The sequence below is a fragment of the Sceloporus occidentalis genome, unplaced genomic scaffold (genome assembly GCF_023333645.1).
Source record: "Sceloporus occidentalis isolate IW3139 unplaced genomic scaffold, rSceOcc1.0.p SCAF_6, whole genome shotgun sequence".
NCBI classification, from domain to species: domain Eukaryota; kingdom Metazoa; phylum Chordata; class Lepidosauria; order Squamata; family Phrynosomatidae; genus Sceloporus; species Sceloporus occidentalis.
Window position 1 is genome coordinate 52993403 of NW_028316986.1, and position 18021 is coordinate 53011423.

The following is an 18021-nucleotide window of genomic DNA, read 5'->3' on the forward strand; positions in this document are numbered from 1 at the left end:
GTGTCTCCAGTCCTTCATAGAGGAGACATGTTTAGAACATGGTGCTGAGAGACTCCTGTTCATTGCCATGACTGCTAGCCTGTGGAGTACCCTCCTATTTAACACACACACAACATTGCTGAGACAATTAATCCAGAGTTTGGAGTTGAGTATCACCAGTCTGCTTTTTTGGATTTAAATCTATTTGAGATCCGAATCAAGGTCTAGTGTCAGTAATGGACAAAGGGAAAGAAATTGAAGTTTAATCCAAGCAAAACAGACAGGCTCCTGATTAGTCAGAAGGCAGACCATAGAACAGAAACACAACTTTTGTTGGACAGGGTTACGCTCCTTTGAAAATTCAGTTTGGGTGTACTCCTGGATTAAGTCCTGCTCCTGTAACTGTATATCCAAAATTTAGTAGCCAGAAATGTGTTTGCACAGTTAAAGCTCGTGTATTGAGTCTTAGGGAGAGGTGGGGGAAAAATCATCATCATCATCATCATCATCATCATCATCATCATCATCATCATCATCATCATCATCCTGCACCGTTCCTGCCCATACAGATATCAGCTCTCAATATAGTGTCCCATGTCTTAATTATATCCTGTTTGGACTACTGCAGTGTGCTGTATATGGGGCCGCCTTTGCAAATGGTTCAAATGCTGCCCAGGTTCTTTACCAGGGTCAGTTATACATGGCTGTCATGTTCCAACAGTATCACTGGTTAGTTTCTAGACAAATTGAAAGCGCTGAGTATGACTTTTAAAGCATTGCATAGGCTAGAAACAGGATGCATGGAAAACTGTATTCTTATGTGCACGAGCCTGTCAAGTTTGTACTGGATACTCCAAAGTAATTCTTGAGTCCACAATACCTGGAGCCAACTCAACCTTGGAAAGTTACTTTTTAAACTACAACTTCCAGGGTCCCTCAAACAGTACAATCTGGGAGTTATAATAAACTAGGGGAAAGCCCCAAGCTCTTTGTCCTGATCTATTCTGTTTCTGTGGCTGGATTTCACAAAGACCAGCAATGGTGCTGCTTGTTAATTCCCAGTACTTATAAGACCACTCAGCAACTGCATATTAACCTGGTGGTTTTGGGGCTTATTCAGAATGCCGTCCTGAGTCTCTGCGCCATTGTTTTTGTTGTCAGTGTCCTTCTGAGAACTCTGTGCATGCCAGTGCACCATCACCCATCCCAGCATACTTCGCAGTTCCTCCAATCGTTCCTTTATCTGAAAGCAGAACAAACAGGAGAAACAACAAGAGGCAAGAATGCCATTTTAAAACTTATCTGAAATTCTTTCCTTTCACCTTTCAATTTGAGCTTCAGTCTCACCATCCTTAATGCTATCAAATTTGGATGGAGAGGATTTATTTACTTACAAGATTAATTTTTCACCTGTTATACCAAGAAAAGCAATATATAATCCACAATTATCCCGCTCCCCCCCACTCATTTTATCTTCTCAATAGCCTTGCAAGATAGTTTGGCTGAGAGATTATAAGTGGTCCAAGACCAGCTTCATGACTGAGTGGGGATTTGGACTGCTGGGTACTAATTTAACACTCTAAACATTATATTACACTGGCCCTCTTTTTAGAAACAGAATTTATTTAACATCTTGCCTCACAGAGAAGGAATGGGTAAGTCACTGATTCATCACTCAGTACTTATGTACTACCATTGCCAGTGAGCAGTAATCTCTGAATTTCATCACCTTAGGTGAGCCTTAGCAGAACCCAAATGAATGAATGAAAAACTAATGATCAAATCAATCCCACTGGATTCCTATATGCCAGGGTTGACAAATTGACAATCCTGAAACTGCATTAGGCTGCCAAATCTATTTTATCTGGCTCCAGGGAATCCTAAAATCAACAGATTTTAGCGGTGGTATGTCAATTGGAACAGTGTGGGGCAATGGGAGATGTAGCGCTAACAGGGCAAAAATGAAATACAAGGGAAGACGAGATCGATGCTTGAAATCTATCTCGCCTTCCATTCGTCCTGTTAGCCCAAAAGAACTTAGGGTCTGAATATCCCAGAAAAATCATGTAATTACACGAAACGATTTCACTTGATCTAGCACAAAACCCGCCATTAAAGTGGTTACAAAGAAGCATTAATGCACATCTTTTCACTTTTGGGATTTCAGCGATAATGCATTTCTGATATCACTTTATTTGTGCAATTTCACAATGATTGTGATAATCATCTGTGCAATAACTTGCCATTTTCCCTTTATCTGCAAGATGCTTTAAATGTGCTTTAATCTCTCTTTAATGCCAAAATTAGCCCCAGTGTGATAAACTCCAGCCTTCTATCATCCATGGCCCTCCATGTCCTGACTCTAAGGGCAACATCTGCTCCTCCTTGCTGCTGCACCTGCTTGCTACCCTTTCCATATCCTCCTCATTTGCACAGCAGTGACATCTGCCTTCTTCCTTTTTGCTCCTACCTGCCTGCTCATTTGACAACTACTGCTCCTTCTTGCCACCAGGTCTAGGCCAACATTTTAAAACGAATAGGGAAGCAGTTGGCAGGGGACAGAAGCAGCACTTCTACTTCCATGTCAATCAGCAGGAAAGCTTGGGCCATTTCTATCAATGACAGTTAATGTCAAATAAAGCTTGTTAGTCTCCAAGATACTAAAAGGCTCTTTTGCTGTTTTTCTCACAATAGATTAGCATGGCTGTCTCTCTGAAAGTCTGAAAGGTATTCCTTGTTGCAAGAATATATTTATTTCAAAGCCTGTAACAACCTAGTGTGGCAGATCTGTGTTTCTCATTGACACCATCCTCCCACTTTTGTTTTCAAAATAAATCCCTCCTACATCCCTATCAACACCCCATTGCTACTGTTATATTCCCCTGTTACAGATTTCACTGCAGTAGGGAATGGGAAGGAATCCTAATAAATATAAATATATAAATATCCTCTGAATATTTATTTTGGTTTAAAATCCATTTAACTCAGTAGGTGGGACATATGTCTGAATAAAAGGTTTAAAAGGATAAATCAAGGATATTGACAAGCTGGAATGTGTCCAGAGGAGGGCAACCAAAATGGTGGAAGGTTTGGAAACCATGCCCTATGAGGAAAGACTTAGGGAGCTGGGTATGTTTAACCTGGAAGGTTGAGATGTGACATGACAGCCAATTTAAAATGTTTGAAGTGATGTCATATTGAGTGATGATGGACTCCAGAAACTAGGACACAGAGCAAAAGATTCAAACTGCAGGAAAAGAGATTCCACATCAACATTAGGAAGACCTTCATGACAGTAAGAGCTGTTTGACAATGGAACATAATGCTTTGGAGTGCGGTAGTCTCCTCATTTGGAGGTTTTTAAACAGAGGCTTGATGGCTTTCTGTCAAGAGTGTTTTGACTGTGTATTCATGTATGGCAGGGGGTTGCATTGGAATGGACCTTGCAGTCACTTCCAACTCTATGATTCTATCATATGTGCCATACAAGGAAATGTAGAATTGATCCTTCCAAAACGATTTAATTTCTTGACGCAACTTACCAGGAACTTAAGATCTACAGCAAGCATCTATATTATCTCAATAAGCACTGATCTATCTATCTATCTATCTATCTATCTATCTATCTATCTAATCTATCTATCTATCTAATCTAGCTATTTATTACAGCAAATAGTCAACCTATCATCTAGCTTTGGCGGGATACAAACCGCCCAAAAAGTGCAGCCCTGGTTTGCTCTGCGAGGGAGCCACAGCGGACAAACTGCACGGTTCCGTCGCGGAACAAAAAGAACCCGTAAAAAGCGGGTTCTTCTTGTGGTGCCTTTGTGACGTCACAATGCACCAATGGTGCACTTGCGGCATCACAAAGGTGCCGGGACCTGTGACACTAAGCATCTGTTGCGTCAAAATGGCGGCGCCCGTGTGTATAGGGCGCTGCCATTTTGACGCCCCCCGTCACGTGCTAGGGTGAGGCTAATATGGACAGTGTGTCCTCGGCCAACCCCTAGCATGTGCCGGGGGTGCCGCAAAGGCCCGTATAAATCGGGCCCAAATTACCAACCTATCTTTACCCTACTTTGTATCATTTCCTCCTTTCTACCTGGGACCTCCCAGTTCAGCTCTCAGGAGGTCTGGGGAAAATACAATGGAACTTACATTTTTTCTTGGAAACCCAGGGAAGATTGCCATGTCTGCTGAAACAAATGCAACAGAATCCATGCATCTTGAAGACAGATTCATTCTTAAACCTTAGTTTGGTTATCATATTTTCACTGTATTCTTTTACTCACCTCTGGTCTTTGCAAACAAACTGGGCTCAAATTGCAGCATTTATTCAGAAGCAAGTTAATTAGCATCTCAATGATACTGTGATGTTTCACTTAGTTTCTTACAGCATAAAAAGGAAGGTGGAGGGAAAAAAGGTGGCAACACCTTTTAGACTAACTGGTTTCATTATTGCTAACTGCCATGAAGCTGGCTTTAGCTTATGGCAACCGTATGACACTTGGACAGGTCACACACTTTCAGTTTCAGAAAAAGGTAATGACAAACCCCCTCTGAAGAAACTTGTCCCCCCCCCACCAAAAAAGAAAAAAGAAAAAAAAAAAGAAAACCCGGGACAGGTTCACCTTAGGGTTGCCATAAGTCAGAAATGACTTGAATGTACACAACACACACAAATGAGGAACCTCCAAGTCATCCTATCACTGACAGCTCTGCTCAGGTCTTGCAAACTCAGGGCCATGGCTTCTTTGATTGTAATGCAGTCTTCTTCTTTTCTTACTGCCTTCTACATTACCAAGCATTATTGTCTTCTCTAATGAGTCATGATATGTTCCAATTCCAACAGTTTCACTCATTATTTATCCCCAAAAGGCAGTAGAAAGTTCTTTTCTCACAAAACAATTAGCCTGCATTTTTTCAACTCTATCGCCATGTCCTAAATGGACATAGACTTGCTTTAAAAAAGCAGTAACATTTAAAAACTGGGACAGCTAGTTTTTAGCTAGTGGTCAGAAGGTAGAATTCAGATAAACTCCAGCTGTTGTGCACTGTGACCCTCACACTTACTGTCTCACTCAAGAAGTGTTCCTCAGCTACCAGCTTCCATCCAGCTGTTGCCAACTCCTCAAACTCCTTGAGCTTAGTCTTCATATTATTTTCTAGCTTCTTCCACTGAGCTTCTGTCAAACCGCATGTACTTGAACTCTCTGAGAAAATCTGTGCTCGGGTATCTTCTGTCCAGGAGCTATAAAAGAAAGAGAAAGGTATTATGAATGTTACACAGGCAACATATCATTTAACACCTTGCATGAATTGGGGGGGGGGGGGGACGCAATTTTACCATCCCACCTCCTCTTGTTTTAGGCCTAAGACAGGGCTTTCGAAAACCAGGAAGTAAACCAGAAGTCAACTTTCAGTTTATGTCCTGGATTTAAAAAGACAGATTTTGGGCCTAAAACAGTAAGATTTTTCCATGGCATTAAATATGGTTTTCTGTGGTCTTTCATCTGCCCCAAATAATTTGAAGAGTATAAATGTTGTAGGATGTTTACATATTGTTTAATTAGAGCCTCATTGCATGAGAAAACAAAGTGGAAATGAAGCCAGAGAGTTGCGGCTTTCTCCACACCATTCTGCATGATACCGCAGAGCTTAAATTCTCTTCCTGTGGGAGATGAGCATCAAAGCAAGTCTTTTTTGTGAAGTCGAAGGCTTTCATGGCTGGCATCCAAAGTTTTTTGTGGGTTTTTTGGGCTATGTGGCCATGTTCTAGAAGAGTTTCTTCTTGATGTTTCACCAGCATCTGTGGCTGGCATCTTCAAGATGCCAGCCACAGATGCTGGCGAAACGTTAGGAAGAAACTCTTCTAGAACATGGCCACATAGCCCAAAAAAACCCACAAAAAACTAACAAGTCTTTTTTTCTAGCTGGAAAAGTCTGTTTGACAAAAGTTTCCCTTTGATGACCGTGTCCTCCAGCAGGAAGAGAATGTAAGTACTACAACGTCATGCAGTAAGGCAGGGAAAAAGCCGCTACTCTCCAGTTCCATTTTGGCTTTGTTTTCTTGTGCAACAAAGCTCTTAATTAAAGTATTACTTCTCATGGTCATGGTGGGGTCTGATGCAGTGAAGAATTGTTTGAGGATCTCTCTTTCTTTCCTGGGCCCTCCTCCACATCTTTCATTTCTCCCAACTTGTGATTCTGACTTCCAATATTTATTGCAGTCTGATTCCCCCTCCAGCTGCAGCACTGTGGCTTTTACAGGACATTCATCCTGTTCCTCGGTGTGTTCTAGTTCATTTTTAGCACTACTCTTTTCAGTTCTTCAATAAACATCAGTTTAAAGAGATCCTTTCTTATTCTTTTTATAGAGAGGCGCTGATAAATGCCAGGGAAAACTGCATGGTAGAGTTAATAATCATGATAGTTCCTGGTTTTCTTGCTGAATGCATGACAAGAAGCCTCTGGAGGCAGACTGCTACCATGTTACCTCCCTTTCCTATTTTCTCCTCCTTTTGGCTACTTTTTCCATAATCATTCTCATCTCTCTCTGGAAGCTGGAAGCTCCCAACTAAAATGGGCAAGTGGAGCAGGTGGTCAAAATAGGGGTAGGTTTGTTGTTCATGGTACACAAGGTTGGAAGAGGAAGGGATGCTTGCATATAAAAGAAGGTGGTGGTGGGGAACTGTGTAGATCATGGGGAGCAGGATCTTTAAGAAAAGACTGAAGAAGCATTTAAATTGCTCTGCATTTGGAAACCAAAACTGCAATGTCCAACAACACATGAGTATACCAAAATGTGACAAGCTGCGTTAGAAATAAAGCCATCTGGATAACCCCCAAAGGTTGCATTCATGTTGCAAAACAAAACAAAATCTACACAAGACTTGATGTACTCTCATAACTGATTGATTTAGGGGCAAGCCATATTCTTGGTGAAGGATGACAGAAAGCACAGGCAGTAAGGTTCACTATAAAGCAACACATTATGAAGTATATGAGACTTTAAGAAGCTGCAGCAAGTAATTTGGGGAGGATCTTGCGTTTTAACAGATGCTTCTTAAAGCACCTTCCAACCAAAGGTTCTAGTGACAAGGAGAGATCAGTAGAAGTCACTTACATAATGGCCAAATAATCCCTGAAGAATTGTTGCAGATAAACAGCCTGCTGCCCATGGACTGCATTTTGCAACACCAGCTTTTGCAGATCCTTCCAAGATTCTAGTATTTCAAGTATCCGCTTGGGTTCATAAGATACTTGAAGCAGGTAGCCTTCCTCCGGTTGAGTAACTGCTTTTTCTAACTTTTCTATATCTTCTGCCAGTTTAGACACATCACTCTATAAAATATAAAACAATAGGATTCAGATGATTCAAAAAGGTTTTGAGTGTCTCCTTCTCAATAGTAAATGTTTGACCCTCTTCAAAAACAAGCAGGGACTGTCTGTTGGGTTTAGAAAATCAGACACAAAGAAGAGCAGAAACATCAGCCACCAAGCCTATGCTGAAGGTAAAAGCAACCAGTGACCAAACCTAATCTACATAACAACCCCATGTATGACTTAAAATAATACCTGAGCAGGTTTCCCCGTCCTAATCTAACCCATAACACTGGGTTATAAACACGGCTTTGTAACACATCTGGAAAGCCTGTTCAACCCAGGCACCACTGAAATTCAGCAATGGAGATTATGCATGTTTAGGTTTGGCCATTGACTCCCAGCTCTCCCTCTCTCTCCCTCTCAAATGGATGGATGGATGGATCTCCAGGGCTTCAAGCAGGTTTCTTTTCTAACTTTGGCAAAAATATCAGGGATTGAATCTGTGACCTTCTACTTGCAAATTATGTGCTCAGTGATAGCCTCTCCCACCAAATCTAAAATTCTCCATCTGCCATAGCTAAGTGTAGCTTCTACTTTGAGAGCCTATTGGACAGCTGATCCCTGCATCTCTTTCAACAAGGTTTTTTACCTGTTGTTAGTGCTATACCCAAGCAAACATGACAAGCAGTTCAAATGACTCAAATCTCGGATCATGTCCAACTATGGCTTGTAACTCTGATTGCCTGATCTAAGAAAGAAAGAAGCAGGAACTTCCTTTTAAACAACCCATAAATGTCAGAATATGATATTCTTAACTACAGAAACCCTTTCCCTCAGGGATGTTGCCCAAAAGGCAGAACTAAGGGCCCGTACAAACAGGCCAAAATAAAGCTGCTTCAGGTCACTTTGGAGGTATGCTGTTTAAATGACACATGTATCTTAAGAGTCCAGAAGCTGTGCCAAAGCTGCGCTCCAGTCCTTAGGCTTCTGGCCTCTTAGTATAGTATGCCTCCAAAGTTACCCGAAGCAGCTTTATTTTGGCCTGTCATAGTGAGCTTGAATTTCAGGTCAATCTATCTGTAAAAAGCTCAGGGCATTCTGCTCTTGACATATATTGCTTGGCAACCTGTTTGTGGCATATGAAGACGTAAGTCAATCATACGTCTTTGTTTGGTTGGCAGTGGGTTGGTATTCCTTTCCTCCCTCTCCATTCACCAGCTCAGACTTACCATAGAGCCACTTCAGGCCACCATGGCCATTCTGTGCCTGGTGGAGAATGAGGGAAGGGATTGGGTAAGCATATGGCTATAAACATATCCCCACAGCTGATTACATCATGCACTGAGGCCTCTGAAGGACTTTGCCACACTTCAACAAATGTAGTCATTTTATACCTGGCTATGGGGACACAGTCAGATGTTTCTCTCCATGCTTTTCACAGGGTAGAGAATGGCTGTTGGGAAGGGGAGCTGCAGCAGCCCTATAGGAAGTCCAGCAGGTGATGAATGGTAAAGTGTAGCATAGTTCTGCATGCAGAACCAGTATGCTATATTGAGCCATATAGGAGGTCAGCCATTTTAGCATTACCTCAAGACCAAACTGGCTTAAATCAACAAATTCATCAAGCATGGACAAGTTAACCTACAGGGCAGATGAGGCTAAAGAAATCAAATTGGAGAGAGCTAAAGCACTACTTGAGTAAATCTTAACCACAGAAGAATCAGAATTAAAGCCCCCATAATAACACTTCTAATCTTACCTCTATCTCTTTCTGCCTTTTCAGCAGCCCTTCCAATTCCAGCAGATCTAGCTCATTCTTCACCATGACAAAGCTTCTCTCTGCCTGGGTAATGTCTTGAGACAATATTTCTACTCTTTCCCTCACTGTCTCCATGTGTGAATTGATCCACACCAGCTGAGAAGAGAAATAAGCAAGGTCATAGAATCATAGAATAATAGAGTTGGAAGAGACCGCAAGGGCCATCCAGTCCAACCCCCTGACATGCAGGAAATCTCAATCAAAGCATCCCCACTGAAAAATGGCCATCCAGCCTCTGTCTGAAGACCTCCAAGGAAGGAGACTCCACTACACTCCAAGGGAGTTTGTTCCACTGTCGAACAACCCTTACTGTCAAGAAGTTCCTCCTAATGTTGAGGTGGGATCTTTTTCCTGGAGCTTGCATCCATTGTTGAGGGTCCTAGTCTCTGGAGCAGCAGAAAACAAACTTGCTCCCTCCTCAATATGACATCCTTTCCAATATTTAAACAGGGCTATCATATCACCTCTTCTCCAGGCTAAACATCCCCAGCTCCCTAAGTCGTCCCTCATAGGGCATGGTTTCCAGACCCTTCACCATTTTTGTCGCCCTCCTTTGGACATGCTCCAGTTTTTCAACATCCTTTTTAAATTGTGGTGCCCAGAACTGGACACAATATTCCAGGTGGGGCATGACCAGAGCAGAATAGAGTGGCACTGTTACTTCCCTTGATCTAGACACTATATTTCTATTGATGGAGCCTAAAATCGCATTGGCCTTGTTAGCTGCCACATCACACTGTTGACTCATGTTCAACTTGTGGTCTACTTGGACTCCCAGATCCCATTCACATGTAGTCCTGTTCAGCCAGATATCACCCATCCTATATCTGTGCATTTCATTTTTCTGCCCTAAGTGTAGTACCTTACATTTCTCCGTGTTGAAATTCATGTTGTTAGCTTTGGCCCAGCTTTCTAATCTATTAAGGCCATTTTGAATTTTGATCCTGTCCTCTGGGGTTTTAGCTACTCCTCCTAGTTTGGTGTCATCTGCAAATTTGATAAATATTCCCCCAATTCTGTCATCCAAGTCATTGATAAAGATGTTGAACAGCACTGGGCCCAGGACAGAGCCCTGTGGGACCCCACTGGTCACTTCTCTCCAGGATGAAAAAGAGCCATTGTTGAGCACCCTTTGGGTTCTGCTAGTCAACCAGTGGAACTGAAGATTATCCCCAAAACACCCTGGGAGAATATTATCCACCCCACCCTCAAATTTTAAAGTCATAACCATCCAGGCACACAAGTTTTTATTTAGGCACAGATACAAGCTGATGGCTTCTATCTAGTCCATATCTCATTTAAGGATATTTTGTTGCTGTTAACTGTCCTCCAGTCAATCTCGACCTATGGCGATCCTGTGGATGAGACATCTCCAAAACTCCCTGTTCTCCACTGCTCTGCTTAGCTCCTACAGTCAGCCCTTCTTATACACGGATTTCTTACTCACAGATTCAAGCATCCATGGTTTGAAAATGTTAAAAAAAAGTATACATTTCAAATATCAAATTTTGACTTTCCATTTTTTATAAGGGACACCATTTTGCTATGTCATTATGTTTAATGGGACTTGAGCATCCACGGATTTTGTTATCCATGGGGGATCTTGGAACCAAATCCCAGCGTATAACAAGGATCCACTGTATAAACTCATACCCACATTCTCCTTAATAGAGTCCATCCATCTAGTATGTGGCCTTCCCCTCTTTCTACTTCCCTCCACCTTTCCTAGCATTATTGTTTTTTCCAGTGAATTCTCCCTTCTCATTATGTGTCCAAAGTACAACAGCATCAGTTTTGTCATCTTAGTTTCAGGGAGATATCTGGCTTGATCTGCTCCAGGACCCATTTGTTTGTCTTTTTGGCTGTCCATGGGATCCTCAGCACTCTTCTCCAGCACCACATCTCAAATGCATTGATTTTCTTTGCTTTCTTCACTGTCCAGCTCTCACATCCATACATGGTAATAGGGAATGCAATGGCTTGTGCGATTCTCAGTTTTGTGTTTATTTCTATATCTTTGCATTTTAGAATTTTTTTCCTAGTTTTTTCATGTTTGATCCCAGGTATGAGAATTCTTTTAGTTCTATTTCTTCATTGTCTACGTTGAATTTGTCAAGATTATCCGTTGTCATTATTTTTGTTTTCTTTATGTTCGGCAACTTTCTTGCTTTATTTTTCTTCCTAGTTGTTAATGATATTACTTCTTCAAATATAATTATATTATCAGTTATATTTATATCCTGTCTTCCCACCAATGAACTCAAGATGGCGCATACGCTTCTCCTCTTCTTCCTCTAATCTCACAGCATCACTCCTTGTAAGGCAGTCAGGCTTCCAGAGAATGATTGAGCCAAGATTCAGCAGGGACTTGAACCTGAGTATTTGAAGTACCAGTCCAAGGCCTCAATGCCACACTCCTAAGCAAATAACAAACTTTCCTTAGTTGCCACTTGGGTTTGTTTAAACAGCTGTCCTTAATTTTACTCATTAACTATCCAGTGGCCAATCCCTTCTTTGCAATCAGAAGAGTCCACCCCCCAACCCCCCAAATTATAAGTCTATCCCTTTTCAGCATTTCCCACTAACAGAATACATTTGGAAGGGGATATTTGGTTCTGACCATGTCAGAATGGTCAAAACTCCAGTTTGCAGGAGAGGCAGCGACTCAGTGGTAGAGCATATGTTTAGCAACCAAAATGATTGGGTTCAGTCTCTGGCATATCCAGGTATGGTCATGCAAGACTCCTGCCTGAATTGCTGATAAGCTGCTGCCAATCTACAGAGACAAGACTGATCTGGATGGACCATTAGTCAGATTCATGCAAAAGGCAACTTCTCGCATTCCAAATTTGTTCCATTAATCCTGTGTGAAGAGCAGTATTGGGACAAACTAAAACAAAAATGTGAACAGCTGCAACAAAGGAGGGCCAGTAGCGATACACCTTTGTGGAACCAGAAAAGAATCTACTTTCAAGCTTCTTGCTCCAATACCAGCTATTGAAGAATATAATATTTTCTTAATCTCCAGGGAAGAGTGCTTTCCCAGCACACAGCACCTCCTTAAACCCAATCTTACCCTAGTTTCTGCCACATTGCTAAAGGCCTGTTCAAAACATTGGAAGGTCTCGCTCTGGATCCCTGCCTTGTTGGCCTGCCGTTCTTTCGCCACAGCATTCAGCATCTCCACTGCTTCCTGAAGTTCTTCCAGTGGCCTGCTCATGTCCTTATTGCTTAGCTGTTGACCACTTTGGGTTATATGAAATTGCAAAGACTCCTGGGAAGCCAGCTGGTTAGCTATTGCCTACAGCAAAACAGACACATAAATGACCAGGATGCACATGGATATAGATCACCCCTCCTATTGATTCTCACAGCATTCTTGAAAAGACATTGCGGATGTTGAGGAATGTGATGATGCCAACAGACAATGATTTGCTAAAACCACCCCATCATCATCTTTATCTCCTTCTCCTCCTAAATTCCCGAGAGCTGCATACAGGATAATAATAAAACCATAAATAGTACTGGTGAAATTTCAGAAATCCAAGGACTAATTTTCTACCTCCATGAGCTAGTATAGGCTCTACCAGATCTAAAAATGCCAAATTTAAAATAAAACAAAACAGGAAGTGACAGGATAACCACTGCTAGTTTAGGGAGACAGACGTTTTGTGATGGGATTATTTCAAAATTCTTGCTCCTGCATAAAAAATTATCTTTTGGGGCAAAATTGTTTTTCTTTCTGGGAGGGACAAGAAAGAAATTGAAAAAAAAACCTTTGGCTCATGGGCCACACTTTGCCTACCTCACCACACTATATGAGATGTAGCCCACGGGCTATGTTTATCACAGACTTCTACTTCACACACATACACAATCTAACATTAGTAAGAATAATAATACCCCCCCCCCAGTTAAAATGTAATTTAAAACTAGCATCAATAAAACTAAGTGCTATACATTTAAAATCATGTCTAGATAACAATATCATCAGTTTTCAGTGGAAGAGACATAATGAGACAGCCTGATGAATTTTTTATTGGGAAGGAATTCCTGAAACACCACAGCATAACCACACAAAAAAAGGCTTCATCCCTCATGCTTCCTTAGTAAATATCCTCAAACGATGCCACTGAAAGGTGGTACGACAGCTATGACAAGACCTCTGACATACATTTTAATTCCCTGACATTTTTTGTGGCAGTGGGGAGTTCAACCACATTTTTAAGGACCTGCATTGTTTCCAATGAACCTCTTTAAGAAATTTTATTATGTTGCAGTGGCCCTTTATAGAATATCATGGCACACTTGCATGTTGAACAAAGAACAGTTACAATTTGTGTCATTATAATCAGTGCTTTCATGACCAGAGATAGCAAGAGCTACAACAGTGGCAGAATTCAGCAGTAAAAGAGATCAGTACTGCCCACAGTGATTTGGATGCCAAACCCATCTTGAAATAAAACTTAGAAAAATGAGTAACACAAACAAACAGAAATCTGGGTTATATCTGAGATGTATCTCCAGCAAGGACATAATTTTGTAGGTAGGTTGCCAGGTCTTGAGGTACTGGCTGAAGTCTGAGAGAACTGCTGTTTTTTTACTGCATATCCAGACAGAAGACAAAAGCTAAAGTGAATGAAAGTGAAAAAGTTAATTTTATTTTTTAAGAAATGTAAGGTGGCTTTAAAACCTTGGCATCTATCTTCACCTACTACCAGTGGGTGTAGAACTCTCTTTTAAATGTGTTTGTTGTGCGTTGCCTTTCTGCATTACTGGTGCACCAAAAAGCCAGGAGTGATACAGGCTGGCAAGAAAAATGGTGGATGTGTATATTTGGGTCCATTGTGTCATTTGGAGCAAGTCAGGGAGTGGTGTGCCAGCATTGTGACTCATAAAACTTCTTGTTGCACAAGCACTGGCAACTGTGTGATACAGCCTGAGGAGAAAAAAACTCCCCATGGGTTGGCAGTGAGCCTTCCACAAGTCTCAGCAGCAATATAGGTCCTGCAAAAACTCTCGTACAGCATATGTACTGTTGGTAAGGCAATTTAGCGGAAATGATGGCTACTGCAGTAACTACTCAATACCTTTTAAAACACGCTCAGCCATTAAACATGCTTTGTTTTTCCCACATGGCTTGAGTTGCTATATTATCTGATCATGTGAGCTTTAACTAAATTTGAGCCCATTTTCTACATGTGCATTTCCATGGCCAGCTGACCCAGAAGCAGTTCTGGATATGCCACGCTTTCATCTTGTCTAGCTTGATCTTAGCTATTAAGAGAGACCTCTTGTTGCTTGTATTTCAACTCTGATCTAGTAATAAAAAAGGAGTCAAACCATACATCCTTCTTTATCATTTTTTCTTTCCTTGAACTGTCTTTTTTTCTCCTCACCTGCTTTTCATTCCTCTGACTTAGCATTTCCTCCAGCTGCACATTCTGCAAAAACTCCATTAAAATCAAGGAATCACGCAAGTCTGATGCTCTGTGTCGGAGGGCATCCTGCACAAAAGCCAACCTGGCAAGAAAAATGTGATACCTTGATAGAATTATATCACACAAAGGAAGAATATGTCCAGAAGATGGCAACCAATATTATAAAAGTTCTGAAAGCATAACACCATCGAGGAGATGGGCAAGTTTAGCCTGCAGAAGAGAAGACCACCACTGAGAGGTAGCATGATAGCTATGTTCAAATATCTGATGGGCTGTCATGTGGAAGATGAAGCAAGCTTATTTTCTGCTGCATCAGGGAAAAGAAACCACTAAAAGAAAGGAGATTTCAATCCAACACTATGTAGCTAACGTTATGAAGAATTTCAGCATTAGGAAGAAATGCATGCCAGTAAGTGCTCTTCAACAGTGGACTGGATATCTTGGAAGTGATGGACTCTTTCTTTGGAGGTTTACAAATGGAAATTGCATTGCCATCTCTCAGGGATACTTTAGCTGTGGGTTCCTGCACTGTACAGTTCTAGGATTATTTTACTTGGTGGCCTCCATCAGTTCACTCCAAACCATGCCTCCCTGTAGAAATATGGTTTGGTTCTCCAGCTACTCAGGAGCCTGGCCTCTTCTCTCTTTCTCATAACAATTTCCATGCAGAAAACACCATTTTGTTCCTTAGAACTGACCTTTCTTTTACTCGTTCCATTTTTCTCTGAATCATTGCCACTGCTGTGTGCTCTGAGGAAGATTCCATTTCCATTTCTTCCTCCAGGGCTTGAAGCTTAGTACTCCAGGCCCTAGCCTGGTTCTCCAGAGTGCCAATATTCTTTAGGTCCCCACGGAGGTCATCAAGCTTCTTTGTTGCTCTTGGAGTAGAGAGAAAGCCTACCATGGTTCCTAGCCAACACTCAGCCTCTTCCAGCTCCCCAACCAACTGCAGGGCCTACAAATACAAAGGAGAAGTGTATGTAAGAGAAGCCTGGGTAGGACCAACAGTGCCTGACCACAGGTCTCACAACTGTAGCAGTTCTCCAAGAGGAAAAAGAATAAACGACTAATCCTAACTGCCATATTTATAATTATGGGAGAAAACAGAACTCTATGCCCCAGAAACATTGATACAGATTCTGCTTTTCATAGGAAGGACAGCATCTAATCAAACAAACCAGTTGGATTAAGACTATGAATACAGCTTGCTCAGGGACAAAAACTGTAGATTATGTGATGCAACTATACAAGCCTTTTGTCTCAGACTAGAACTATATGTTACCCAAAATACACAGCACCATGTCTCATTTCATCAAGAACACACTTCCATCAATTATGATGATGCCTTTAATAAAATATTATTTTTTTCTTACAGTATCCTATGTTTCATTGTTTCCATCCCACATCAATAGCTGCTGCCAGCAGAGATGGAAGCCATATAGTGCCATATTAACAAGGTAAACTGAACTACCATACTGTTGGGAATATAATATAATAAATGTAATACAGAATGTTATTGAAGGAGAAGAGGGATCGGAGACATTGCTTTTTATGATGCCTAATACTCACTGTATCAATCTCCTTCAGTGCAACACCGTTCTCTTGGTGCTTTCTTTTTAATTCTTCCCACAATTCCTCCAACTCCATGAGGGTATTGTCTATTTGAGGACTCCACCTGTGGTCAGTATGCAGCAACTGTTGTGGTTTCTAAAGGGGAGTTGCAACATACATGTCAGTATGGAGAAACAGTTGTGGTTTCTAAAAGGGAAGTACAACATTTATGTGTTTATCATCTCACCTTTGTCCCAGTATGGGACTCAAGATAGAACATATATGAACATGCCATACCCATCGGGCAAGCTCACTTGTCCAAGTAAGCCTATTTTCATGTAAAGCCTTCTTCCACATCATCTGTTCTTGAATGCATTGGTATTTTATATCTAGGGGCTAGTCTTCATAAGCAAAACCTCCCCCATTTGCATTCCAAAGTAGCACAGCTTAGCCTGGCCATCTGGGGATCCCAACACTTCATTACACTGTGTGGGTAGACCAGGCTTCAGATTTATTCCACGGCTCACTCCAAGCTCTAGCCCAATTCTCTTTTATCCAAGTTGCAACCTACCCAAGCTGCTCAAGGAAAGCTAGCATTATTGACTCAATGCTGAAATCTGTGTGGGCTGCAGGATGAGAGATACTTGGAAATTCCATGAAGCTTATGGAGAGACATTACCCCATCAGCCACCTGGCAGAAGTCCTGAGGGTGTGCCTTCTTCTGCTGCGGTGGGTCCTCAGAAGTGTTTGCCTGCCTGAGAAGCTTCTTCCTCCTGCAGGAGATAGAGAATTAGGGTGAGGTCATATATTCTGATTCATCTGTTGAATCAGAATGTCACATCAAGTACACATGTGTGAAGCAACCACTGCATATGATACACTACCAGTAAAGAGAAGACAGAAAATGTATTCATGTTATTTACAATCATCCCAAAACATGATAAATTTTAATGGAGGCAATTCATTGAGTTTGTGGGGAGCTCAAAAATACAAAAAACACAAATTAAAAAATGGCAAGGAACTCTCAAAGGGCCCAGTGAGGATTGAGCATGTTCAGTGGCCACAGAATTCTGATTCAACGTTTGAGAAAAAGGGAATGGAATGAACAACCTACATGGCTGGCTGGTGGACAATCATTGCATTGCTATTCCACACTGTAATATTTTTTGCAGAGTACAATGTCATGCTTTCCCCCATTTTTTTCTGTGGGACTTCCTGAATGTACCCATAATGGGTTGGATTTGGTATTTGTACCACTGGGACTCCTGAGGCTGATAAACTTCCAAGGATCAGCCCTTTCCAAGACTGATGTATTCCAAAGAGTAGCTATGAGTGCAAAAGAGATTCTCGCCCACAAAGATCAGTTGCTATGCAACAAGCAGATCCCAACACTTCTCTTACCTAAACACTCCCATCAGACCCATGTTGCTGTCTTATCATTTTCCACACTGATCTGTCACTACATCCCCATTCCTGTCAAGAACTCATCTTCTCAGAAAGTACTGTGTATGCATACCTCCTGTTGTCACTGGCAGTGGCCTCCCTTTTGTGTGAGCCTGAGTTGCTCTCCTGGTCTCTCAAGCATTCCTCCATACTTTCTAAAATGTCTTTATGCACCTAGGACCAAAATGAATGAATGAACGAACAAACCCATCACTCAGATTCTTGCTATTAAATAAGACAAAGTGCACAGGGACTCAAAAGGATCATCTCTGTTGTGACCCTAAGATTATGGAATCAATTTCTAGTGATCTCCTCTAACATAATTCTACTGAGTTTCTGAAGTATTAAAAGAGAAAGCCATGTTAGTCTGTTTCAGTATAAAAAGACAAAAAAGAATCCAGTAGCACCTTTAAGTCTACTTGATTTATTCTAGTTTGAATTTTTGCTGATATTTATTCTGCA

General features: G+C 41.4%; 1 protein-coding gene across 4 annotated transcripts in view; it reads right to left on the reverse strand.

Moving 5' to 3' along the window:
- The window catches only part of LOC149310741 (uncharacterized), a 76802-nt gene that overhangs the window by 24285 nt on the left and 34496 nt on the right, over positions 1 to 18021 (reverse strand). For all 4 annotated transcript variants that reach the window (XM_089529642.1, XM_089529641.1, XM_089529639.1 and 1 more), the window contains exons 12-21: positions 17633 to 17733; positions 16796 to 16889; positions 16135 to 16272; positions 15264 to 15520; positions 14524 to 14647; positions 12201 to 12425; positions 9065 to 9220; positions 7106 to 7323; positions 5053 to 5230; positions 1076 to 1222 (exon numbers count right to left, since the gene is read on the reverse strand). In XM_089529642.1, coding sequence (XP_089385768.1) covers positions 1076 to 1222; positions 5053 to 5230; positions 7106 to 7323; positions 9065 to 9220; positions 12201 to 12425; positions 14524 to 14647; positions 15264 to 15520; positions 16135 to 16272; positions 16796 to 16889; positions 17633 to 17733 — 1638 coding nt within the window. The remainder of the gene's footprint in view (positions 1 to 1075; positions 1223 to 5052; positions 5231 to 7105; positions 7324 to 9064; positions 9221 to 12200; positions 12426 to 14523; positions 14648 to 15263; positions 15521 to 16134; positions 16273 to 16795; positions 16890 to 17632; positions 17734 to 18021) is intronic.